Here is a 25,081-nt window from a genome sequence, read left to right as displayed (position 1 = left end):
AGGGGGCCTAAGGGTACATCTTTCACCATCTTACAATGCTGTGATTGCAGCCATTCCCCAACTCTCTGTGAATGGGACTCATGGCGATTGATCAGTGGACTTTGATCAGTGGGTTTTGGTCAGTGGTTGTTGATCAATGGTCATGAGAATTTGCATAATTAAGATTAACCTCCTAAGATCCAAACTCTTCCATGGCATACATTTTTAATTTCTCTTTGATATTTGGGCATATTGGGGCCCGATGAATGTAAAAACAAAGAATTACCAGATCATTTTTTTTACCTTATTTTTGTTTTTAAGAGAAATCAGAGCCACATAAGGATATTTGATTAAAATTTTGATAGAACAGTAGCAGTATAGTGTCCTCGTAAGTGGATATCAGGCCCTTGTAGAGCAAAATTGAGTATTTTGGTCTAAATAACCCAAAATGTGATGTCCACGTATGTGGACGGCAGGTAGGAGGTTAAGGAACTGACCTCACAGCCCATTGTTCCTTCAGTGGGCTGGTTTCAGTCATTATGCAAATGTACTGTTTATACGATTGGGGAAACCTGCAGTCAGCTGAGACTGAAGAAGTCACTTGGATGAGTGACCAAATGTTTCTCCCACAAAACGTTACGTCCAGATGAACAGAATCAACTTTTGGAGATATTTTTACTACATTGTTGTCTTAACCAAATTTTGGTTGTTGGGAATCTTCCACATTTCCATTTTTGTTGGTACCAAATTCTTCAAAAATAAACAGGTTTGTTCAAACTTTAGATGTCCATTAAATGACTCAATAAAACTGTAATACTTTTTTAAGCAGAATTAAAAAGTGACTCCTATCACCCACAACCGCACTGTATCACAAAGACACACACAAGTTATTACGCTCGAGGCAAATAGCAAACTGTACATATCAAAAGGAAATAATGTATGGTATTTATCAGTCCATATATCAAGTCACAAATGATTATATTTTCTTCTTTGGATGGTGAGGGTTTCAAACATTTAGATAAACAAATGGAAACTTACAGACATCTCATCCACCTTGTGGGATGATGTACAATATTAGGATGAATACCAAGTTTTGATGATGGGAGAATGGGATTGTGACTTTCTATCCAATCAGAGATATCCAACTACGTGTGTGGTGTGTCTTACAGCTCCGTCGCCTGATTGGCTCTCTGCAACATGCTCCACCCCCTGCTCATCCTGTCTCTTCTCAGCTTGCTGACAGCAGGTAAGCTAAAACAGCTGGCAGTCAATTAAAAGCCATTTGGGGGTGACATTTAGTTTTTGACCGGCATTTTTTTTCCTTAAAAGAATATTTGATCTTTGTGATAAAATAGGTTGATCAGGACCTGACAATAATGTGTGATATTTTGCATGTGTGTCTGTTATGATTATCTGGGTCTCACACAAAGACCAAAATCACTCCTCTTCAGAAGGAAGTTACCTCGATCATTTACCTTTGATCATTCTCCATTTGAATTTATACTGAAAGTCATGTCCTATTCATGTATTTAGGAGATCTTCATTTACCCTGAAAAAAATCTTAGTGTCTTCTCTTCAGCACGGTAACCAAACTGTCAAAAAGTCATTTATGTTGAGCAAACCATTCCTTTAACATTAACTAGCAAGGACTTCATGAATTTCTTCACACATAAAACCAATCAAGGAAAAAGTATTTGTGACAATTATGTACAGCTGCTTTCAGTACCATTTACCATCCACTGACACTGCTCTGTTTTGTGTGGTCAACCACTTCATGGCTGAGTTGCAGTCACTCCGTATCGCAGGTGGGATCCTGTCAAGGTTACATGAAACAACCAAACAAAGTACATTACAAAGACCATAAATAGCAACCCTTAGGCCTGTGAGGTCATTCAGCCTTTAACCCCAACCATCCTGCAAATTTTAAACAACAACTTAAGTCCTTGGTAAACAGTGTTGGGGAGTAAGGGAATACATGTACCGCCGTTACGTATTTAAAATACAAAATATGAGTAACTGTATTCCGTTACAGTTACCGTTTAAAAGGGTGGTATTCAGAATACAGTTACTTTGTTGAAATAAATGGATTACACTGCGGTACTTTCCTGTTTCATATTGTCGCGGGTCAGGACTGTTTGGGTTTTGTTTGACAGCTACAGCGTTACGGTTTCCATGGTTACAGGGCGACGCTCTCTCTCTCTCTCTCTTCGACTGTGTGTTTCCTGGGTGAGAGAGCGCCTTTTCGTTGTCGTTGTTGTTGTTGTTGTTGTTGTGCTAAGCTAACAGGCAGAATGCTACAAGCATAGCTCTAAAGAATGTAGCATCATGGGCAGTGTAGTCCGTGTTGCAGGGAGAATGGACTGCCATACACGTTATGGGTCTGTGAGCGCGAGGAGGGAGAAAAAGGGGAGTGGAAAGGTACGAGTTGTCGTCAAGGAAAAACGGGAGCTGGAAGCATGTAAATATAATAATAACCACTGCAGCCAAGAAGAGTGCCTGACGAGCCCAGTTGTAAGTAAGCTATTAAGACTCGACTGTACACCGTGTTCGTGTTTTCCTCCGAAAACAATAAGTTCTGTTGGAGCAGCCTTTCAACGCCTCTCTCTGTCTCTCGCAAGAAAAGTTGACCCACACAACAAAGTAAAGCTATTTTTCAGCTACGAGCCGACAGGGACCCCGCCGTATTAGTCAGAGGTCCCTTTACTACAGTTCGGAGTCGCGGACCTTCAGTAATAGTAATAAATCACACAGCAATAGTACATTCACGTTGTTGTAAAAAGCATGATAATATATTAAGTAATCCAAAGTATTCAGAATACGTTACTGTCATTGAGTAACGTAACGAGATACGTTACAGAATACATTTTGGGGCATGTATTCTGTATTCTGTAATGGAATACATTTTAAAAGTAACCTTCCCAACACTGTTGGTAAATACAATGCTGGACACCGAATGACGTTAAACAGATATATAAATACAATATAACCTAGGGCCTAGGGTATATTGTATTTATATACCTAGGGCCTAGGAGTAGTGATGGCCAATTTAAAGCTGAAGCTCTGGTGTAAGTGTCAAAAAAAATCAACTCATTGTTTCAGAAACACTGTGTTGAAGCTTGGTTTGTCTGAACAAAGTGATCAATGATGTCCGAAACTTCATTCGGCACGTCACTGTCAATTCAGCTGTATAGAGTGGGAAGTCCTTTTTTTGGGAGGGGGGGGGGGGGGGGGCAGTCCTAATAAAGCAGTGCATTCCAATTTGTAGGTTCAAGCTGCTCTTCATATTTGTGACCACCAGATGTCACCAAAGACTGTACTGAACAGCTTCTAGTGAAGAACTGTTTTTCAATACAAGCTTAAATGCATCAGAAAACTTAATTTGGCCATCACTACCTAGGGAATATATATAAGCAAATTACATAATATTTTACCGGGGTAAAAAAGTATTGTGATCAGACAGAATATACTCTATCTGATCACATTCTGTCTGAATATGGTCTATCCTTAAAGCATAAGAAAAAGGGTTGTATGACTTGTGTAAATTTCACGTAAATCAGTGGAATTTGCTTGAAGTAAAGATGACTTCTTTTCATCCTTCAGGATATTCCCAAAGTGTCGATCCTTGTTACAACTACACTGTGCTGAATGATCAATGGCGTTCAACAAACAACACAAATACTCAGGACCTACACTGTGATCAATCTATTAACTGGCAAGGCTGGTACCGCCTGTTTCTGGGGAGCTCCAATGCTCGTATTCCCGAGAGGTGTATAGACTCAAACAGGTGTGGAACCCATGCTCCTCTGTGGATAACACAACCTCATCCCTCACAGCCAGGTGAAACTGTAACTCGCACTGTGTGCAACAACTGGTCTGGAAGCTGCTGCCAGTTTCCATCACACACCATCCAAGTCAAACTATGCTATGGAAACTACTACGTCTACAAACTTGAGAGGCCATCTGTGTGCCACCTTGCTTACTGTGCAGGTATTGTTGCCCTCTAAGCATGATCACACTGTAACAAATTCATCTTTTTCATCCTGCTGCTAAATTCAACTGTTCAGAAGGAAAATGCTCTCAGCTTTACCGCAGTACTCTCACTTATTCATTTATGTATTGACTGTAAACAGAGGTGAACACAACAACATCTGCACTTTCTTCAACCACACCTGCTCCAATACCACAGACCTCTACAGCCAATCAGGTCAGGCTCACTTCTACAACAGCAGTGAGCAACAGTGCAGCAGTGGAGGGGCACATCCGCCTGGTTGGAGGAAACAGCTCGTGTTCTGGCAGGGTGGAGATCTTCCACAGTGGGCAGTGGGGGACGGTGTGTGATGATCTATGGGACCTAGTGGATGCTCAGGTGGTGTGTAGACAGCTGGGCTGCGGCAGGGTCGTCTCAGCACCAGCAAATGCTCAGTTTGGTCAGGGCACCGGACCCATCTGGCTGGATGATGTCAGTTGCTCAGGCAGTGAATCAAATCTCACTCAGTGCCAGCACTTAGGATTTGGATCTCACAACTGTGGACACTCTGAGGACGCTGGTGTCATCTGTGAAGGTAAATTTGTGCAGCTGCAGACACTGAAGTCCCACTGCTTGATTATATGTCCAGGATGTTTAGCTGACAGGTTTGCAGTCAACGATTATGATAGCTTTGACTTATGCTACACTGTCTTGCCCACAAGCTCTTTCACATTGAATATTTTATTTACAGACAATATCTTGGAGCCTTACTGTAAACCCAACAAAAAGTCCATCATTTTCCATTTAAAATGCAAATTTGGATGATTTTTTACTCTTTACAGGCTTTGCACTTGAACCACCTCTTCTTTCAGCTCTTTGTGATGGTAAATTGGGAGGCTTTTCAGTTTTCAATGTGTTTCCACAGCACTTGATATTGCTCCACTCAAATATATGTTATCCAACATGTACCTGCTTTTTAGGGGTGGGGGAAGAATCGATACTGTGTAGTATCGTGATATTTTGTTTGCTAATAATGTATCAATACATGGACAGCAGAAATCGATATTTTGTTACAAAAAAGGTTTTTGTGCTCAGAGCATGTTGATCCTTTTTCTGAGCAAGAATCCTGACATTCCTTCACTGTCAAAATGTGTTTAACTTTTTTTTGGCAGCAATAAACATGACAGTTTACTTATTTTAATTTAAGACATGTTTTATTTTAATTAAGTTTAAAACTTTTTTATTTAATCTAAATTTATATTTTGTTTTAATTTACTTTCAAATTCTTCAGTTGCTGAATGGGCCTCATAGTTTTCATAAATTGCTTAGTTCAGAATAGCTATAATTGTACCAGATGGTTGCATTCAGTTAAGTTGGACTAGACTGTAATACAAACCGTTCACTTTGTCAACGATAAAACTGACTGAAATGAGAGAAAGACTGAGTGCGAGACTTTGATATTAGATAAAATGAATATTGATAAAGTTTAACTTTATGTACAGAATCTGAATATTGCAAAATATTTTTTTAAAAATCGCAATAATATCGTATCGTGCGTTAAGTATTGTGATAATATCGTATCGTGGGACGTATGGTGATTCCCACCTCTTCTGGTTTTACAGGCTCCATGAGAATCATATTCTGGAGACGTCTAAGTAACAATATTTGGTCACAATCATACTTGCACCTGGTAGAAACAGGACTTCAGGATTAAATGCTTAAACTTCATCCATTCTAGACTACATTTTCACTGTGGGTTCCGCAAACGATATACAGCTGCATGAAACATAGTTAGTGGGTCCTCTATAACCTTACCTTATGTCCACAGGAAGTCCCTCTTTCTGACTGTGAGCAGCAAAATAATATCCAAGACTTGAAACAGCCATATGACTGCATTAAATGCCCTGATTGCTGGACATGTGACATGCACTGAAATGTTATGGCCCTGTGTTGTGTCCACATACTATTGCATTTTGTTCTGTAGATGCATTTACTAGAAGCACTGGAGGGCGCTAATGAATATCCTTGTTGTTGTGGTACTTGGGAAGGAGAAAAATAAAAAAGGAGTTTTCTCAGGTGATCCTCTGTTCCTACATGCTCATGTGTGTTCATGCCTGCTGAAACAACACCGTGTATGCAATACATAAATTGTCTGTCTCACCAAATCTAACAATTTTATATCCAGCAAAAAGTCTTTTTGATTTTGTTTTGAGACTAACAGGGTAAGCAAGAGCACGATGAATGAGATCATTAATCTTCTTTTGAGAACATAGGCCTTTTATTTTTTATTTTGTTTATAAATCCGTAAATTGAGCACTTTACATGCATATTAGACTAATTCATATGGCCACACTGTTGGAATTTACATTGTATTTTACAGCCATTTTTAGCTGTGGACCCTGGTTTCAAGGCCTCTCCTTGTGGGTTTTCTCTGGGTAATTCGGATCCCTCCCACAGTTCGATGACTTGCTGTTCCTGAAGATAGGTGAACTGGTGATTCTAAAATGTCCGTGTGTGAGAATGGTTGTAAGCCCTGTGACTGACTTGTGACCAGAAGAATCATCTTTTACATTTGCTGTTGTTTTAAGATTTTTTTTCTCTTAAATTGAGGAAGAGGCGATGCGGAAAGAAGCACCGACAGGCTTGTTTTGAGTTTATTTGACACAATAAAGTGGGTGGAATGAATGTTTCAACTATTCTTTTAAGATATTTCTCACATGTCTAAGATCGAGACATTATGTCACTTGATTATAGTCTGGATTTTTTTTTGAAATTAAATACTTTTTTCATGCCAAATATTTAGATGTCAAATCTTTGCAGTGTTCATACCAAATACTGATTGTATTGAACAAAAAAAGTTTGGAAACTAAAGAGACAATTTAGTTAAAGATATGCACAACAGAAATCTTTAAGACCGGTACAAACACGCTGTTTCATCCCTGCTCCTTCAGTCTGCATGTCGAAGCTTTCTTGGCCAAGACATTGAACCCAATTTGTCCCCAATGCATCTATCAGTGTGTGTGATTGTTTAAAAAGATGACTTCTTTTCATCCTTCAGGATATTCCCAAAGTGTCGATCCTTGTTACAACTACACTGTGCTGAATGATCAATGGCGTTCAACAAACAACACAAATACTCAGGACCTACACTGTGATCAATCTATTAACTGGCAAGGCTGGTACCGCCTGTTTCTGGGGAGCTCCAATGCTCGTATTCCCGAGAGGTGTATAGACTCAAACAGGTGTGGAACCCATGCTCCTCTGTGGATAACACAACCTCATCCCTCACAGCCAGGTGAAACTGTAACTCGCACTGTGTGCAACAACTGGTCTGGAAGCTGCTGCCAGTTTCCTTCACACACCATCCAAGTCAAACTATGCTATGGAAACTACTACGTCTACAAACTTGAGAGGCCATCTGTGTGCCATCTTGCGTACTGTGCAGGTATTGTTGCCCTCTAAGCATGATCACACTGTAACAAATTCATCTTTTTCATCCTGCTGCTAAATTCAACTGTTCAGAAGGAAAATGCTCTCAGCTTTACCGCAGTACTCTCACTTATTCATTTATGTATTGACTGTAAACAGAGGTGAACACAACAACATCTGCACTTTCTTCAACCACACCTGCTCCAATACCGCAGACCTCTACAGCCAATCAGGTCAGGCTCACTTCTACAACAGCAGTGAGCAACAGTGCAGCAGTGGAGGGGCGCATCCGCCTGGTTGGAGGAAACAGCTCGTGTTCTGGCAGGGTGGAGATCTTCCACAGTGGGCAGTGGGGGACGGTGTGTGATGATTTATGGGACCTAGTGGATGCTCAGGTGGTGTGTAGACAGCTGGGCTGCGGCAGGGTCGTCTCAGCACCAGCAAATGCTCAGTTTGGTCAGGGCACCGGACCCATCTGGTTGGATGATGTCAGTTGCTCAGGCAGTGAATCAAATCTCACTCAGTGCCAGCACTTAGGATTTGGATCTCACAACTGTGGACACTCTGAGGACGCTGGTGTCATCTGTGAAGGTAAATTTGTGCAGCTGCTTACACTGAAGTCCCACTGCTTGATTATATGTCCAGAATGTTTAGCTGACAGGTTTGCAGTCAACGATTATGATAGCTTTGACTTATGTTACACTGTTTTGCCCACAAGCTCTTTCACATTGAATATTTTATTTACAGACAATATCTTGGAGCCTTACTGTAAACCCAACAAAAAGTCCATCATTTTCCATTTAAAATGCAAATTTGGATGATTTTTTACTCTTTACAGGCTTTGCACTTGAACCAACTCTTCTTTCAGCTCTTTGTGATGGTAAATTGGGAGGCTTTTCAGTTTTCAATGTGTTTCCACAGTACTTGATATTGCTCCACTCAAATATATGTTATCCAACATGTACCTGCTTTTACGGGCTCCATGAGAATCATATTCTGGAGACGTCTAAGTAACAATATTTGGTCACAATCATACTTGCACCTGGTAGAAACAAGACTTCAGGATTAAATGCTTAAACTTTATCCATTCTAGACTACATTTTCACTGTGGGTTCTGCAAATGATACACAGCTGCATGAAACATAGTTAGTGGGTCCTCTATAACCTTACCTTATGTCCACAGGAAGTCCCTCTTTCTGACTGTGAGCAGCAAAATAATATCCAAGACTTAAAACACCCATGTGACTGCATTAAATGCCCTGATTGCTGGACATGTGACATGCACTGAAATGTTATGGCCCTGTGTTGTGTCCACATACTATTGCATTTTGTTCTGTAGATGCATTTACTAGAAGCACTGGAGGGCGCTAATGAATATCCTCTCCGGTGATCCTCTGTTCCTACATGCTCATGTGTGTTCATGCCTGCTGAAACAACACCGTGTATGCAATACATAAATTGTCTGTCTCAGCAAATCTAACAATTTTATATCCAGCAAAAAGTCTTTCTGATTTTGTTTTGAGACTAACAGGGTAAGCAAGAGCACGATGAACGAGATCATTAATCTTCTTTTGAGAATATATGCCTTTTATTTTTTATTTTGTTTATAAATCCGTAAATTGAGCACTTTACATGCATATTAGACTAATTCATATGGCCACACTGTTGGAATTTACATTGTATTTTACAGCCATTTTTAGCTGTGGACCCTGGTTTCAAGGCCTCTCCTTGTGGGTTTTCTCTGGGTAATTCGGATCCCTCCCACAGTTCGATGACTTGCTGTTCCTGAAGATAGGTGAACTGGTGATTCTAAAATGTCCGTGTGTGAGAATGGTTGTAAGCCCTGTGACTGACTTGTGAACAGAAGAATCATCTTTTACATTTGCTGTTGTTTTAAGATTTTTTTTCTCTTAAATTGAGGAAGAGGCGATGCGGAAAGAAGCACCGACAGGCTTGTTTTGAGTTTATTTGACAAAATAAAGTGGGTGGAATAAATGTTTCAACTATTCTTTTAAAGATATGCACAACAGAAATCTTTAAGACCGGTACAAACACGCTGTTTCATCCCTGCTCCTTCAGTCTGCATGTCGAAGCTTTCTTGGCCAAGACATTGAACCCAATTTGTCCCCAATGCATCTATCAGTGTGTGTGATTGTTTAAAAAGATGACTTCTTTTCATCCTTCAGGATATTCCCAAAGTGTCGATCCTTGTTACAACTACACTGTGCTGAATGATCAATGGCGTTCAACAAACAACACAAACACTCAGGACCTACACTGTGATCAATCTATTAACTGGCAAGGCTGGTACCGCCTGTTTCTGGGGAGCTCCAATGCTCGTATTCCCGAGAGGTGTATAGACTCAAACAGGTGTGGAACCCATGCTCCTCTGTGGATAACACAACCTCATCCCTCACAGCCAGGTGAAACTGTAACTCGCACTGTGTGCAACAACTGGTCTGGAAGCTGCTGCCAGTTTCCATCACACACCATCCAAGTCAAACTATGCTATGGAAACTACTACGTCTACAAACTTGAGAGGCCATCTGTGTGTCACCTTGCATACTGTGCAGGTATTGTTGCCCTCTAAGCATGATCACACTGTAACAAATTCATCTTTTTCATCCTGCTGCTAAATTCAACTGTTCAGAAGGAAAATGCTCTCAGCTTTACCGCAGTACTCTCACTTATTCATTTATGTATTGACTGTAAACAGAGGTGAACACAACAACATCTGCACTTTCTTCAACCACACCTGCTCCAATACCGCAGACCTCTACAGCCAATCAGGTCAGGCTCACTTCTACAACAGCAGTGAGCAACAGTGCAGCAGTGGAGGGGCGCATCCGCCTGGTTGGAGGAAACAGCTCGTGTTCTGGCAGGGTGGAGATCTTCCACAGTGGGCAGTGGGGGACGGTGTGTGATGATTTATGGGACCTAGTGGATGCTCAGGTGGTGTGTAGACAGCTGGGCTGCGGCAGGGTCGTCTCAGCACCAGCAAATGCTCAGTTTGGTCAGGGCACCGGACCCATCTGGCTGGATGATGTCAGTTGCTCAGGCAGTGAATCAAATCTCACTCAGTGCCAGCACTTAGGATTTGGATCTCACAACTGTGGACACTCTGAGGACGCTGGTGTCATCTGTGAAGGTAAATTTGTGCAGCTGCAGACACTGAAGTCCCACTGCTTGATTATATGTCCAGAATGTTTAGCTGACAGGTTTGCAGTCAACGATTATGATAGCTTTGACTTATGTTACACTGTTTTGCCCACAAGCTCTTTCACATTGAATATTTTATTTACAGACAATATCTTGGAGCCTTACTGTAAACCCAACAAAAAGTCCATCATTTTCCATTTAAAATGCAAATTTGGATGATTTTTTACTCTTTACAGGCTTTGCACTTGAACCAACTCTTCTTTCAGCTCTTTGTGATGGTAAATTGGGAGGCTTTTGAGTTTTCGTTAAAGTGGGACAACACCAAAATAAAACACCAAAATGCAATGCGTTTCCACAGCTCTTGATATTGCTCCACTCAAATATATGTTATCCAACATGTACCTGCTTTTACAGGCTCCATGAGAATCATATTCTGGAGACGTCTAAGTAACAATATTTGGTCACAATCATACTTGCACCTGGTAGAAACAGGACTTCAGGATTAAATGCTTAAACTTTATCCATTCTAGACTACATTTTCACTGTGGGTTCTGCAAATGATACACAGCTGCATGAAACATAGTTAGTGGGTCCTCTATAACCTTACCTTATGTCCACAGGAAGTCCCTCTTTCTGACTGTGAGCAGCAAAATAATATCCAAGACTTAAAACACCCATGTGACTGCATTAAATGCCCTGATTGCTGGACATGTGACATGCACTGAAATGTTATGGCCCTGTGTTGTGTCCACATACTATTGCATTTTGTTCTGTAGATGCATTTACTAGAAGCACTGGAGGGCGCTAATGAATATCCTTTTTGTTGTGGTACTTGGGAAGGAGAAAAATAAAAAAGGAGTTTTCTCCGGTGATCCTCTGTTCCTACATGCTCATGTGTGTTCATGCCTGCTGAAACAACACCGTGTATGCAATACATAAATTGTCTGTCTCAGCAAATCTAACAATTTTATATCCAGCCAAAAGTCTTTTTGATTTTGTTTTGAGACTAACAGGGTAAGCAAGAGCACGATGAATGAGATCATTAATCTTCTTTTGAGAATATATGCCTTTTATTTTTTATTTTGTTTATAAATCCGTAAATTGAGCACTTTACATGCATATTAGACTAATTCATATGGCCACACTGTTGGAATTTACATTGTATTTTACAGCCATTTTTAGCTGTGGACCCTGGTTTCAAGGCCTCTCCTTGTGGGTTTTCTCTGGGTAATTCGGATCCCTCCCACAGTTCGATGACTTGCTGTTCCTGAAGATAGGTGAACTGGTGATTCTAAAATGTCCGTGTGTGAGAATGGTTGTAAGCCCTGTGACTGACTTGTGAACAGAAGAATCATCTTTTACATTTGCTGTTGTTTTAAGATTTTTTTTCTCTTAAATTGAGGAAGAGGCGATGCGGAAAGAAGCACCGACAGGCTTGTTTTGAGTTTATTTGACAAAATAAAGTGGGTGGAATAAATGTTTCAACTATTCTTTTAAAGATATGCACAACAGAAATCTTTAAGACCGGTACAAACACGCTGTTTCATCCCTGCTCCTTCAGTCTGCATGTCGAAGCTTTCTTGGCCAAGACATTGAACCCAATTTGTCCCCAATGCATCTATCAGTGTGTGTGATTGTTTAAAAAGATGACTTCTTTTCATCCTTCAGGATATTCCCAAAGTGTCGATCCTTGTTACAACTACACTGTGCTGAATGATCAATGGCGTTCAACAAACAACACAAACACTCAGGACCTACACTGTGATCAATCTATTAACTGGCAAGGCTGGTACCGCCTGTTTCTGGGGAGCTCCAATGCTCGTATTCCCGAGAGGTGTATAGACTCAAACAGGTGTGGAACCCATGCTCCTCTGTGGATAACACAACCTCATCCCTCACAGCCAGGTGAAACTGTAAATCGCACTGTGTGCAACAACTGGTCTGGAAGCTGCTGCCAGTTTCCATCACACACCATCCAAGTCAAACTATGCTATGGAAACTACTACGTCTACAAACTTGAGAGGCCATCTGTGTGTCACCTTGCATACTGTGCAGGTATTGTTGCCCTCTAAGCATGATCACACTGTAACAAATTCATCTTTTTCATCCTGCTGCTAAATTCAACTGTTCAGAAGGAAAATGCTCTCAGCTTTACCGCAGTACTCTCACTTATTCATTTATGTATTGACTGTAAACAGAGGTGAACACAACAACATCTGCACTTTCTTCAACCACACCTGCTCCAATACCGCAGACCTCTACAGCCAATCAGGTCAGGCTCACTTCTACAACAGCAGTGAGCAACAGTGCAGCAGTGGAGGGGCGCATCCGCCTGGTTGGAGGAAACAGCTCGTGTTCTGGCAGGGTGGAGATCTTCCACAGTGGGCAGTGGGGGACGGTGTGTGATGATTTATGGGACCTAGTGGATGCTCAGGTGGTGTGTAGACAGCTGGGCTGCGGCAGGGTCGTCTCAGCACCAGCAAATGCTCAGTTTGGTCAGGGCACCGGACCCATCTGGTTGGATGATGTCAGTTGCTCAGGCAGTGAATCAAATCTCACTCAGTGCCAGCACTTAGGATTTGGATCTCACAACTGTGGACACTCTGAGGACGCTGGTGTCATCTGTGAAGGTAAATTTGTGCAGCTGCTTACACTGAAGTCCCACTGCTTGATTATATGTCCAGGATGTTTAGCTGACAGGTTTGCAGTCAACGATTATGATAGCTTTGACTTATGTTACACTGTTTTGCCCACAAGCTCTTTCACATTGAATATTTTATTTACAGACAATATCTTGGAGCCTTACTGTAAACCCAACAAAAAGTCCATCATTTTCCATTTAAAAAGCAAATTTGGATGATTTTTTACTCTTTACAGGCTTTGCACTTGAACCAACTCTTCTTTCAGCTCTTTGTGATGGTAAATTGGGAGGCTTTTGAGTTTTCGTTAAAGTGGGACAACACCAAAATAAAACACCAAACTGCAATGCGTTTCCACAGCTCTTGATATTAGCTGACAGGTTTGCAGTCAACAACTATGATTTTTTTGATTTATGCTACATGTTTTACCCACAAGCTCTTTCTTTTTTGGACATGAATTCAATCATTGTATCTGTTCTGGTTTTTTGATAATTATTTACAAAATAATACAGATGTTTATTTTTAATTAAAATTTTAAGGCCTTTTTGACATTTACAGGCATTATATTTGAACATAAATTGTATCTTAAGAGATAATGATTTAATTTAATATTAGCTGCATGAAGAGAATTAAAATCGATCATACTGAAGTTGTTCAAAATTTTCCAGTACCCAGTTCCATCCACTGGCTGTAAGGAACAATCTTTCCACCCCAGTAAACAGAAAACGACACAACAAAAAATGCCCAAACAAGTCTGCTTCATACCACCTGTCACTCACTTCTGGTCATTTCTGCAAAAGACAAAGTAGATTGTGTGCTGAGATATTTTGAAATGTTATCTTAAAGATAATCCAAGAGACCAGTCATTTCCAGAGGTTATATCATCCATACTAAAAGTGTGACCATGGTTAGATATTCACATATGCATCTCCTGAACTTATCATGATATCTTGTGAAACTGTTCAAGAAGTTCTAAATAACTTAGAACTTCCAAAATCCAGAAGACTTGTAGAGCTGATACTAAGACACCCTTTCCCCTCTGTTTTTTAAGAATTTCTACCTGAGATGCCCAGTGTGTTGGCCTCAACCTGCACTGTGACCGGCCCCACTATCATTGACGTCCACAGCCAGATTAACTCCATCCAGGATCGCTGTGCGTACTCTCTGTTCTCGACTCCGTCACTCCCAGACTTCCTTGTTCTGGGGAACTTCAGGGACAGACGTCGTAAAGATGTGAGCTTTTTGGACAGTGTGACGCTGCGTGTGGGCGGGCATTACATTCACCTGGAACAAGGTGGGAGAGTTCAGGTAAGCGACCTACAGCCACAGTTCATGTGTCAGAGTGGAGTCTGATCCAAAGTCCTCCCTCATCCTCTGCTGTGTCTCCTCTCATCGTTCTTCTCAGGGCTGTTAGAAGCAGTTCTTTCAGATCTGCTAAACTCAGTGGTTGTTGCTGTGAAATCAGCCTGTTTGTGTGTTTGACATGTTTCACTCAGTGTTTCCTCCACTTTGTCTCTGCTGTGATGCAGCTGGACGACTCCACACTGACCCTCAGCAGCTCATCTCAGCTGGTTCATGGTGTGCAGCTCTCTAAGGACCAAACTGGAGTCACTGCCAAGCTGTCGCTCTCCAACCTCATCATCTCTGTCTTCTTTGATGGCAACACCGCACAGATCCTCTTAGAAAGTACAGAAGATAAAGTTTACTTCTTGTAACGTAAACTGTAAACTGTGCTGTTATTTATTGAGCTGCTGTGTTCCTCCAGTTTGAATATTGATGCTGATCTGACTCATTCTGTCCTGATCCTCTGCAGGACCTGCTGGTTCATCTGTGGAAGGTCTGTGTGGAAAATCCAGCAGGTCTCTGAGTGACCTGAGGCTCTCTGAGTACAGCTCCACCAGGTAAGACCTCATCACAAGCTCAGAGTCCCTCTGACTGCTGCTGCTGATGTTGCAGATATTCTGTTTGTATGAATGAGCCTGAACTTTGTTGTTTGTCGCCCCCTAGCTGTGAGATGCAGTACAGTGAGACTGCTGACAGCACGATCGACTGCACCAGTGTGACTGAACGGTGAGCAGATCCACACAGTAGGGAACATCTGTTATATTGTTGGATATATAATTTTTGTGGCAGTTACCTTGTGTACTTCTTTAGAAGTTTGCCTTTGCAGACCACCACATTAAATGCCACACTTAAGCCTTGAATGTAGTCTAGATTTATAGCATTAAGCAAAGGTGTTCAGCAAAAGTCTTGCATTAACTGTTTAGGAATTACAGACATATACACAGTTTGATGTTTTCACAGGCTCAGAAATAATTGGTTCCACTGAAAGGCATTCATGCCCATGCTATAACACTGTCTCCATTATGTGTGAGTCATAATGTGGTGCTTCAGATTATGAACTATTTCTCTCCTCCAAACTTCATCATTCCGCTACTAAAGTCAAAATCAGCCTTCTTGTTTGTAATTGTATCCCTTAGTTTGTTATGAATCCTCTGTATTTACATTCATGAAGGCATATCTTCATTGCCAATTTTGGCAATGATACTGTGGAATACACTTCACACCGACAACAGTTGTGCTCACAGTTGTCAATTTTATTGGACATTCATACAACAACCCACAGTCAGGGCAGCGCTGGTCTCAGCTTTCCCTCTTTCCATCTCTCGCCTCACCAAAAAGAAAAAAAGGCCGTCCACAGTCTAAGTGCAGTTATGTTCTCACTTTCCTTGCTTTCACGTTTCTGTCCAGTTCATCCCAAAACAGCTCAATGGGGTTTACGTCTGGAGTCTGTCCCGGCCACTCCATGTTTTCAAGCGTATCATCTTGTTCTTTATTCCTGATTCTGGCATAGCTTGGACTTGTTTTTTGGGTCATTATCCTGCTGTGGGATGACCAACCCCAGATCAACTAGGCCAGAGGCTGTTGCATGGCGCAGGACAAGGCTGTGGTAACTTTTGTGGTTCAGGGTCCCCCTCATTCTGTATAAGTCACTGACTCTGGATCCAGCAAAACAGCCCCAGACCATCACACTTCCTCCTTGAAACTTGATGCCATGGAATCTTTCACCTACTCAACAGCATACGAAAATCCAGCATAATGAAACCAGGATTTCAATTTTTGATTCCATTATACTCCTTTCCAGTGTTCAGTAGCCCAAAGGTTTTGTTTCATGGCCCAGGCGAGCCTTTTATTCTTACGTCTTAGCAGTGGCTTTCTTGCTGCAACTCATCCTGTCAAACCTGTAGCTCGAAGTCTTCTCTTCACAGTTGAAGCTGAGACTTGGTTGCCATGACTACTATTAAGCTTGTGCTTGAAGCTGTTGTCCTTTGAGCCGCCTATCATGCAGGCTGTCCTCTGATTCAGTTGTGGTATTGGGTCTGCCCGACATCTTCCTGTCACTTTGCTGCAGTTTCTGAGTAACTTTTGATAGTGAAAGAAACTGTACTCTCTGACACCCTGACTCTCTTTGCAATTTCTCTGTAGGAAAAACCTACATTTTTAAGTGTTACGATGGTCTGTGTCTCTTCCATTGTTAATTGCTTTTTTCTCACCATTTTTGTAGCAACACACTTCTTTCAGCAGTATAATACTGATCAACTGATGCTCAAGAGGGTATGATACTGCAGTGACGCAGACAAAGGGGGTTGTAAGTAATCCAAAAAATTGGGATCACCTGTTGGAATTTGCAGCACCAGCTTTCAAGCCTTGATCAACCTCCTACAGAACAGTTTTGAATTGTTAACCCATTTTGAGTTCCCTGAAAAAATGTCATGAAGAGGCTGTGTGCAGGCAGAGAAGCACCTAAAATGCAGACTTCACAGAGCAAAAAAGTGAACTCAAAAAGCAGCTTCATTTCTGACTCAAGGGTAAAACAATAAAAACTACACTGTGGAAGTAATAACTAAACATAGAGTGAGGCACACAGGGAAACACAGCCATGAATGAGGGAGATCGCAACACAGACCAAGGAAAACACAGGGCTAAAATACACAGAGGGATAAGGAGGGAACGAGAGACACAAAGGGAGCACAGCTGGGAGTAATCAAACCTGAGAAGACCAAGAGGAAGCAAAACGGTAAACATTAACATAGGACACGGACTGTCAAAGTAAAACAGGAAACATAACACAGATGCAGACTTGACAAGGGGATACAAACCAAGCAGTCAAGTCCCTTGAAACTGATGAAATGAAAATGAAAAGTGAAAAACTGCAGATCAGTCACATCTTGATTGATTTGCATGATTTTATTTAACAACCATTATGGCAGTGTAGAAGCAAAATTACAAAAACAGAGACTTCATTTAATTTTGATCTACCATAAAAAACCATTAGATTTAGAGAAGCACATACGCAAGATAAGTAGTGTTTGATAAGCTATATTTAGACAAATGATTACAGTTGATCATTTTCTTGTCTTTAATTTTGTTTTCTCTGTGGTGAGCAGCTGTGATCTCCTGAAGGAGGCGCCCTTCTCCTCCTGTAACACTGACATTGACCCAGAGCCCTACATAACCGCCTGCACCGACACTTTGTGCAAATATCCTGCAGTGGACGGACTCAACTGTCAGTTCCTGAAGGCCTACGCAAGAGCCTGCAGTCTACACAACCACACTCTGGATGGCTGGACATCAAAGACCGGCTGCTGTAAGACCTTAATAAGACCTTAATAAGCTCTCCTTTGTTAAACACCTGAACTCTGGAGTTTTAGAGCTCCCATGTTTTCAGGATAATACATCAGTGTGTTCCTCTGTAGCCTCTGAGGCCTTCTGTCAGGACAGGACCTGCAGCGATCACGAGTTCTGTGGTGAGAAGACAGTCGGTGGTGACACTCGCTGCTTCTGTCGGGACATTTTTGCCTCCAAGTACCAAGCAAACAACTCTTTGGGTACGACAGCTGTGACATCACCATGACAACAGGGCTGAATAATGGAGGAAAACTTCTAACTGTGATTTTTCTGACTGATATTGTGATGTTCAGGTGATCCAACAGTCTGCATGCAGGACTCTGCTTCACTAACTCTGGTCGGTTGTCTCCTGGAGGACAAAGGCATCGACTACTCTGCCTTACACCTCAACGACCCGACCTGCAGGGGTCAGGTGGACGAGCTCACCCACATGGTGACCTTCAGCTTCAACAGCAGCAACAGCTGTGGGACGGTGGTCACGGTGGGTTTCATCTCCTCCTCTTTACCTTCTACAAGCTAGAATTGGATGTCCCGAAAACCGGTCTTGGTCTCGAGACCGGTCTCGACGGACTTTTGTCTTGGTCTTGTCTTGATCTTGACGGACTTTGGTCTCGGTCTTGTCTTGGTCTCGCTGTCTCGGTCTTGCTGTCTCAGATCAACATAGTGGTCGGGAGATTTGGAGTCAACAGTATCCATGACACACAGCATAACATAAAGTTTGCGTTCATAGAACACAAATAGTTTTTGGTAAATGCAAAAAAGAAGCATTCGGCAAAGTGCAGTTTTTGCAAAGTCTCCTTGACCGAGACAGCCGGGACTACCTCAACCTTCACCAGGCACCTGGAGCGCAAACACCCTCAAAGGTAACAAACACCTTCAAACTCTTCTAACTACCTTTCCAACCTCAGATGACCTGGTCATGTTTATGTAATATTGTTATTTATAATGTGTTCTTCAAACATTCTAAATTATGTAGGGACAGTTTTTTTGCAACCGTCCCTGCAGACTTAACTTTAACTTAACGTTACATTACATGCTATGTACAGGTAGCTAGCGCTAGCAGTGGCTTTCAGCTACTTAAACAATTTTCATTAACTTTAGGTATTTTGGTGAATTCATTGAGCAGAAATATATCGAAACCATTTCAGTGAGCACTTTAAGGGCTGGTATGGTGTGGTTTGTTGTCGACTTTAATGGGCATATTTATGTGGTTGCTGACTAGAGTTGGATGTCTCGAGACCGGTCTCGAGACCACTTTTACGTGGTCTTGGTCTCGTCTTGGTCTCGATGGACTTTTGTCTTGGTCTTGTCTTGGTCTCGATACCCTCTGGTCTTGGTCTTGTCTTGGTCTCGGATTAGGCGGTCTTGACTACAAGTCTACTACAAGCAGCCAAACATCTTCCAGCATCTGCTGAGCTTCTGCTGCTCTGCTCTGTTATATTTAAAAAAAAACAAAGCAAAACAGAGGAAGCTGGTTAAAGTGAGTTGAAATGACTAAAAAGATGCAATGTAATATTTTTCTCTTGTGCATACTCATCTGCTTACGAATTATATGCTAGGCTGTTGGTTTGCCAAACCGGTTTCATACGCTTTTCTTATATTTATGGTAGTGTGACATCTTAACAGCAACTCAGTTAAATATTATTTGATTCCAGTTGTCCTTTATCAAAAAGCAACACTGTAAATAACAGCTGTTTACAGAAGCCTAATGACTGTCACATGAAAAAGATTTATTATCATTAATTAACATTTGGTGCAAGATTAATAACATTTATTATCTTAAGATAGTAATTCTCAGAAGGGAATCACTACCTTACCGTAGTGGAAGGGTTTGTGTGTCCCAGGGATCCCAGGGGCTATGTTGTCGGGGGGCTTTTGCCCCCTGGGAGGGTCACCCGTGGTAAACTAGTCCTTAGTGAGGGACCAGACAAAGAGCGATTCAAAAGATCCCTATAAATAGAGCATCAAGGGAACAGTTCACCTTGCGCGCTTAGGGTTATCAGGGCCCTGCCCTGGAGTCAGGCCCGTGGAGGGTGCCCGAGGTCGAACGTCTGGTGAACGCGCCTTAGTCTATGGGGCCCGGCCGAGCACAGTTCGAAAAAGGTCTGGAGATCAACAGACAAATTGATGCTGCTGCAGTGATGACGCTGTACCAGTCCATCGTGGTGAAAAGAAAGCTGAGTGTAAAAGCGAAGCTCTCAATTGCCCGAGGGCAAACATCTAAACACGCATTGAAGCACACAGAGAAACATACAACCATGAAGCAGAATGTGTCAAGGGACAGAGAGAAACAGAGGGCTTAACTACACAACACAATGACGAGTGAACAGGAAATACATTGGAAACACAGCTGAGACAAATTAATGTAATGAGACAGAGGCAGCAAAACTAAACACACTGAAGATGGAACTTAAGACTGTCAAAATAAAATAGGAAACACAATGGCACAAGGAGGGAACAAGCCAATAGGAACATAAACACAGACGCACAGGGAGGGACACAGAGGACAAAGACACAAGGGGACCCTATATGTACAAGAAGCTTGTGCATTTGGAGTTAGATGTTGCATTGAACATGGAGAACAATTCCCAATCTCTTCATCACCTCAGAGTTATGAAAAAAGCTAATTAATTTAACAATGATATCAGGAGATATAAGTATCAGGTCAGAAATAAAAGTTGGATTGATGCATTCCTATTTCTTTGTGTTGACCAAGTAATCATAGTACCTGGTAAGTTGTAGAAACATAACAGATCTCTGTTGATTCCTGATGTCCAGCATTAAAAAATTATACATATACTATAATTTTAAAATGAACCGACTTGTTTAGCGTCATCTGATTGTGTGACTCCACAGACCAACAACAGTGAACTCATCTACAAAAACACCATCATGACCCAGAACAGCTCCTCTGACATCATCACTCGTCACGACCAAGTCTACATCGACTTCTCCTGCGTCCAAACTCAGCCGGACATCAAGACTGCCACCTTCAGGATCAGAGACAGGTGTGTGGTTGAATTACTTTAAGATGTGAAGCTTCTCATGAGGTTTGTGAGTCAGAGAAAGCTGAAGTGTGTTTGTGTTCTGCAGCTCTGTGATCCAGCACATCACATCTGGAGTTTGGGATTACACTCTGACCATGAAGGCTTTCACCAACGTCAGCCACACACAAGCTGTGGAGTCCAGCATTGAAGTGCAGCTGAACCAGAAGATCTGGGTGGAGCTGAAGACTGACGGGCTGGACGGAGACGTGGTCGTTGTGGTGACCGACTCCTGCTGGGCAACAGACCAGCCATCACCCGACAGCACTCCGAGATACGACCTGATCATAAACGGGTGAGACAGACTCAGAGAGTCATGTGGTTTTGATCTCTCTCATGGACTCCTGAACAAAGTGTGTTTTCCTGTCTGTGAGCAGCTGTGCCAACCCTGCTGACCAGACTGTGCAGGTGGAGGACAACGGACTGGGAACCTCCAACTACTTCTCCTTTAACATGTTTGAGTTCACCAGGGGTTCTGGTGAAGTCTTCCTGCACTGCAAACTCCACGTGTGTCCCAAACAGGAGTACAGCTGCCTCCAGGTACAGCATTCTGCTAACACACTAGCAGCATGTGTTAAGCTCTATCAAAACATACCAAATTTGCATCTCAGAGTTTTATTATCGGTATTTGCATGTAACTACTCCTACATTACTGAATTTTAAAGATGTATTGATCTGGCATACCTGTACCCACAGGCAAATTAAATCTCTAAAATTCTTCCACGGCTTTGATGTTTGCATCACATAGTGACGAATGATGACCCAAATGCAGTTCAGTAGGCAGACAACATACATAACATAAAGCGCTTCATTAACGGCTGTTCAAGTGATCAACCAGGAAAACATAAACAGAATCCACAGTAACAATGAAATAAGGAAAGGTTAACACACAATTTAAAACTGGAACTACTAGACATGCATAGACACAATGATTGCAATCTGAGCACTCACCACTCTTCCCACATTTTCGATCAAAGCAGCCAGCCTTGTGGGCTTTTGAACAGCATTCACCGTTTTCTTCAATTTCCAATAAACCAGGGCCAAGCCAGCTCAGATCAGGAAGAGCCCCTTTATCATGGTGCTGAATAGGTAGATGTCTTCAATGTCTTCAATAGACAGTCCCGCTAGGCACATGATGCACCACTTCTGCCACCCATAAATCGTGTATCTGGAAGGAAAGTCCCTCCAGAGCACGCAGGCTCTCCCAATCCTAGGCTTCTCGTTGAGAAAAGGGTGTCAAGTGCATTAAGGGACCAGTTAATCAAAGCCATAGTTCTTCTTTACTTTTTAGAGGACAAGAGCAAGAATGAGAGGCTCTCTCAGGGTTAGAGTGAGACAAGACCAGACAAGGACATAGAAGCAGCAGCAGGGAAGATAAGGGTAAGGAGAGGGTGAAAGATGCATCCGCCTCCTCCAAAAGCCAGAGCAAAAAGACTGCAAGGGAAGTAAAACTTATACAAAACACTGGACACTGGGAATTAAACTGGTCCAATTAAGGGATTCTGACACAAAAGCTATAATGTTTGCTCTCAGCAGATTCAGTCCTGAATGAAAGGATCAGCGTTGATGTTCTTAAGTCTGGACTTTGTCTCTCTTTGTCTTTAGACTTGTCCTGGAGCTGCTCGCAGACGCAGATATGCCAGGCCCAAATATGAAGGTGAAGCCTTCATCAGCATGGCCTGGACTCATTAGGTAAGACACAGTCTGCTGTTTTAGATGATATCATTCTGAGACCTGTGCTGATAGTTAGTGCTATTCATTAGCACAATGAAAAGCCTCAATATAATAGAAACATCTCAAACCTCACTGATGGAGGGTGAAAGAAAAACTACAGAAATAATACTGATTCCAGCTGAACTATGATTTCAGGTTCTTGAATTGAGTTAAAGCAAATATAATGTCTTTATTATTCCCACTAAAAGTCTATAAACTTGACATCTGATGAGTTCGATCTTCTAAGTCAGTGAAATGTTGGTTGTCTGTAGCCTGACAGTCCAGGATCAGGGTGAAGGTCCATCTCAAATACTGATGATGAGCAGATAAGAGGAAGAAGTGGGAGGAGAACGATAGATACAATTTGGTATGACACCAGAAACAGGAAGATTTTCCAGCATTCAGTGTCGTTCATCTTCTCAGGTGGTTTCCATGGTGACTCGGACTGACTGACAGGCTGCCCACCTCCATGATGATCCCTGTCTTTTGATGATGATCCGGATGCTGGTTGTATGAAAGATTGAGCTGTCTTCTGGCTGCTATGGTGTTGTGATCACTACACAGCTGGAAAAGGCAGCAGTTTTATTGGAAGTATTGTAAGGACAGGACCAAACAGAGAGATAATGATTCTGTTCCTTATGGGTGGAAGTAGCTCAGGAGGTAGAGGAGGTCATCTACTAACCAGAAGGTTGTTTGTTTGAACCCTGGCTGCTCCAGTCAAAACACTAACCTGAAGTTGCTCTCTGATGCAGCCATCGGAGCATTTACTACATTTTATTATTAACATGGTGAAGGGAAGTGTGTCAGGTTTTTTTTATTTATTTGAACAAATTGATATATTCCTCAAATGTCTCCAAGCAAAGCTGGTTGCACTCTAGAACTTCTGGGGACCAGTAGGGTGTCAAATGTTGGATTAGAATTGAGACTAACGACTTGTTGGACTTGTGCCCTTCTGAATATAAACACATCTTTGGTAACAGGTCTCACAAGCAATAAAGAAGCATTCCTTCTTCTCAAGTTGTTTTAGGTGAAGATGTTTTACCGTACTCATAAAGATGTGAAAGTATCCATTTGAGAGGAAAATGAAATGAAATGACAAGAGGAGAGTTTGAGAAACATATATTTTGGGGCCATAAAGTCCCATATAGATAAATGGAAATTGATTCTTTACCAGGGTGAGTCATTAAAAGGAGAGCAGTATCATTTATTCCCTTACTCCTTGTTTTCTAGCTGCTTTTGTTTTAATTTGATTATGTATGGGTTGACTTTTGAATTTTGCCTTCAAGTGATCATTCAAGAGTTATTGCTGTGTTCTTTTTTCTTATTCTGTCTTACTGTTTGCATGAAAGACCAAAAATAAAATAAAAGGTCAGGGTAAAAATGAAGCTTCAAGCATTTTTTTGTTATTTCCACTGTCTCACTAAGAAACTGTTTAGCCCGAACTCCATTAACTACAGTGGTTTTCTGAATGACACGGGGCTCTATATACACTGAGAACAGTGCATGTTTATGCAGGCTTCATCTATTTAACACCTGTTAAATCAGAAAGAAGAAGGCAATGACCTGTTTTTTCTTCTGTTGAGTAACATTTTGTGGGCTACCAATAAGTACTTTGTACTCAGCATAACTCTAAACCAGAGTTGAAGTATTAAACCACAATAAGTCTCTTTCATATATGAAGAGAGATTACAAGACAATAAGCAACAATCCATATTAGAAATAGAGAAAGAGATGAGATAAAACATGTAGCTTCAACTCAGTGATGTTCTGTGAGGGCAAGCACTCAAACAGTGCTTGTCCAATGAAATCTAAATATAGATTGTACCAAAGTGAGAACAATCTCTCTTCTTGTATTTCAGTATTTTGACACATAAAACTTTCTCCACTGCCTAATTGCATCCATCCTACACATGACTCCACTGCAGTTAATGATTGTATCGGGCATCAGATTTAACTCTAAGCCTTCTTGATTTACTATTTTAAACAATACTTTTTTTTTATTAACAACATAAAACAACAATGTTAGATAACGGTGAAGAAGATGTACTGATAAACTGGATTACAGGACATTTTGCAGTGAAACACCACATTTCCCTGAAAAATGCCGAGTTAAATGCATGGATCTGTGAAAAGAGACTAACTTAATGCATATATAGATTCAGTGTAATGACTTTTGTGTTGTTCTGACAGACAATATGACGTAGCTTGGCTGTAGAGTGGAGTTGGTTTACTTTGGTGATTGCGGTGGCTTAGAGATTAACGACAGGTTTCACTCTCCACAGTCACGTGTCTATAAACCAATAAATCTGCTGATCTAACAGGAAAGTAGCAATCAGCTTTCTGGCTGCTCCACCCATCTCTTTGTGTGCGCCCTCTGAAGCAGATGCTCACCAGGCAAATCTCTGCCCTCCTCATCCTCTCTTCCTGCATGTGAAGTTGCATCTGTCTCCCAACACAGAAGA

At 41.7% G+C, this 25,081-nt stretch overlaps 2 protein-coding genes across 2 annotated transcripts; both read left to right on the top strand.

Annotated features, from left to right (window-relative positions):
* The first annotated feature begins 1,176 nt into the window (after positions 1-1,176).
* Positions 1,177-10,157, top strand: LOC113014567 (scavenger receptor cysteine-rich domain-containing group B protein-like). Its single transcript, XM_080295970.1, has 4 exons — positions 1,177-1,225; positions 4,110-4,541; positions 7,535-7,966; positions 9,562-10,157. The coding sequence occupies exons 1-4, from the start codon at positions 1,177-1,179 to the stop codon at positions 9,963-9,965; spliced, it is 1,317 nt and encodes a 438-aa protein (XP_080152096.1). The 3' UTR covers positions 9,966-10,157.
* On the top strand, positions 9,968-24,000 carry LOC145423455 (scavenger receptor cysteine-rich domain-containing protein DMBT1-like). The gene is made up of 15 exons (XM_080295954.1): positions 9,968-9,978; positions 10,092-10,291; positions 12,733-13,164; positions 14,225-14,481; positions 14,703-14,859; positions 14,987-15,074; positions 15,181-15,243; positions 17,622-17,821; positions 17,931-18,062; positions 18,156-18,343; positions 20,719-20,870; positions 20,956-21,201; positions 21,284-21,446; positions 22,512-22,598; positions 23,043-24,000. The coding sequence occupies exons 1-14, from the start codon at positions 9,968-9,970 to the stop codon at positions 22,596-22,598; spliced, it is 2,376 nt and encodes a 791-aa protein (XP_080152080.1). The 3' UTR covers positions 23,043-24,000.
* The last annotated feature ends 1,081 nt before the right edge of the window (positions 24,001-25,081 follow it).

The sequence above is a fragment of the Astatotilapia calliptera genome, chromosome 3 (assembly GCF_964374335.1).
Source record: "Astatotilapia calliptera chromosome 3, fAstCal68.1, whole genome shotgun sequence".
Taxonomy (NCBI): Eukaryota; Metazoa; Chordata; class Actinopteri; order Cichliformes; family Cichlidae; genus Astatotilapia; species Astatotilapia calliptera.
Note: the sequence above shows the minus strand (reverse complement) of the source record. Positions and strands in the feature narration are given on the sequence as shown.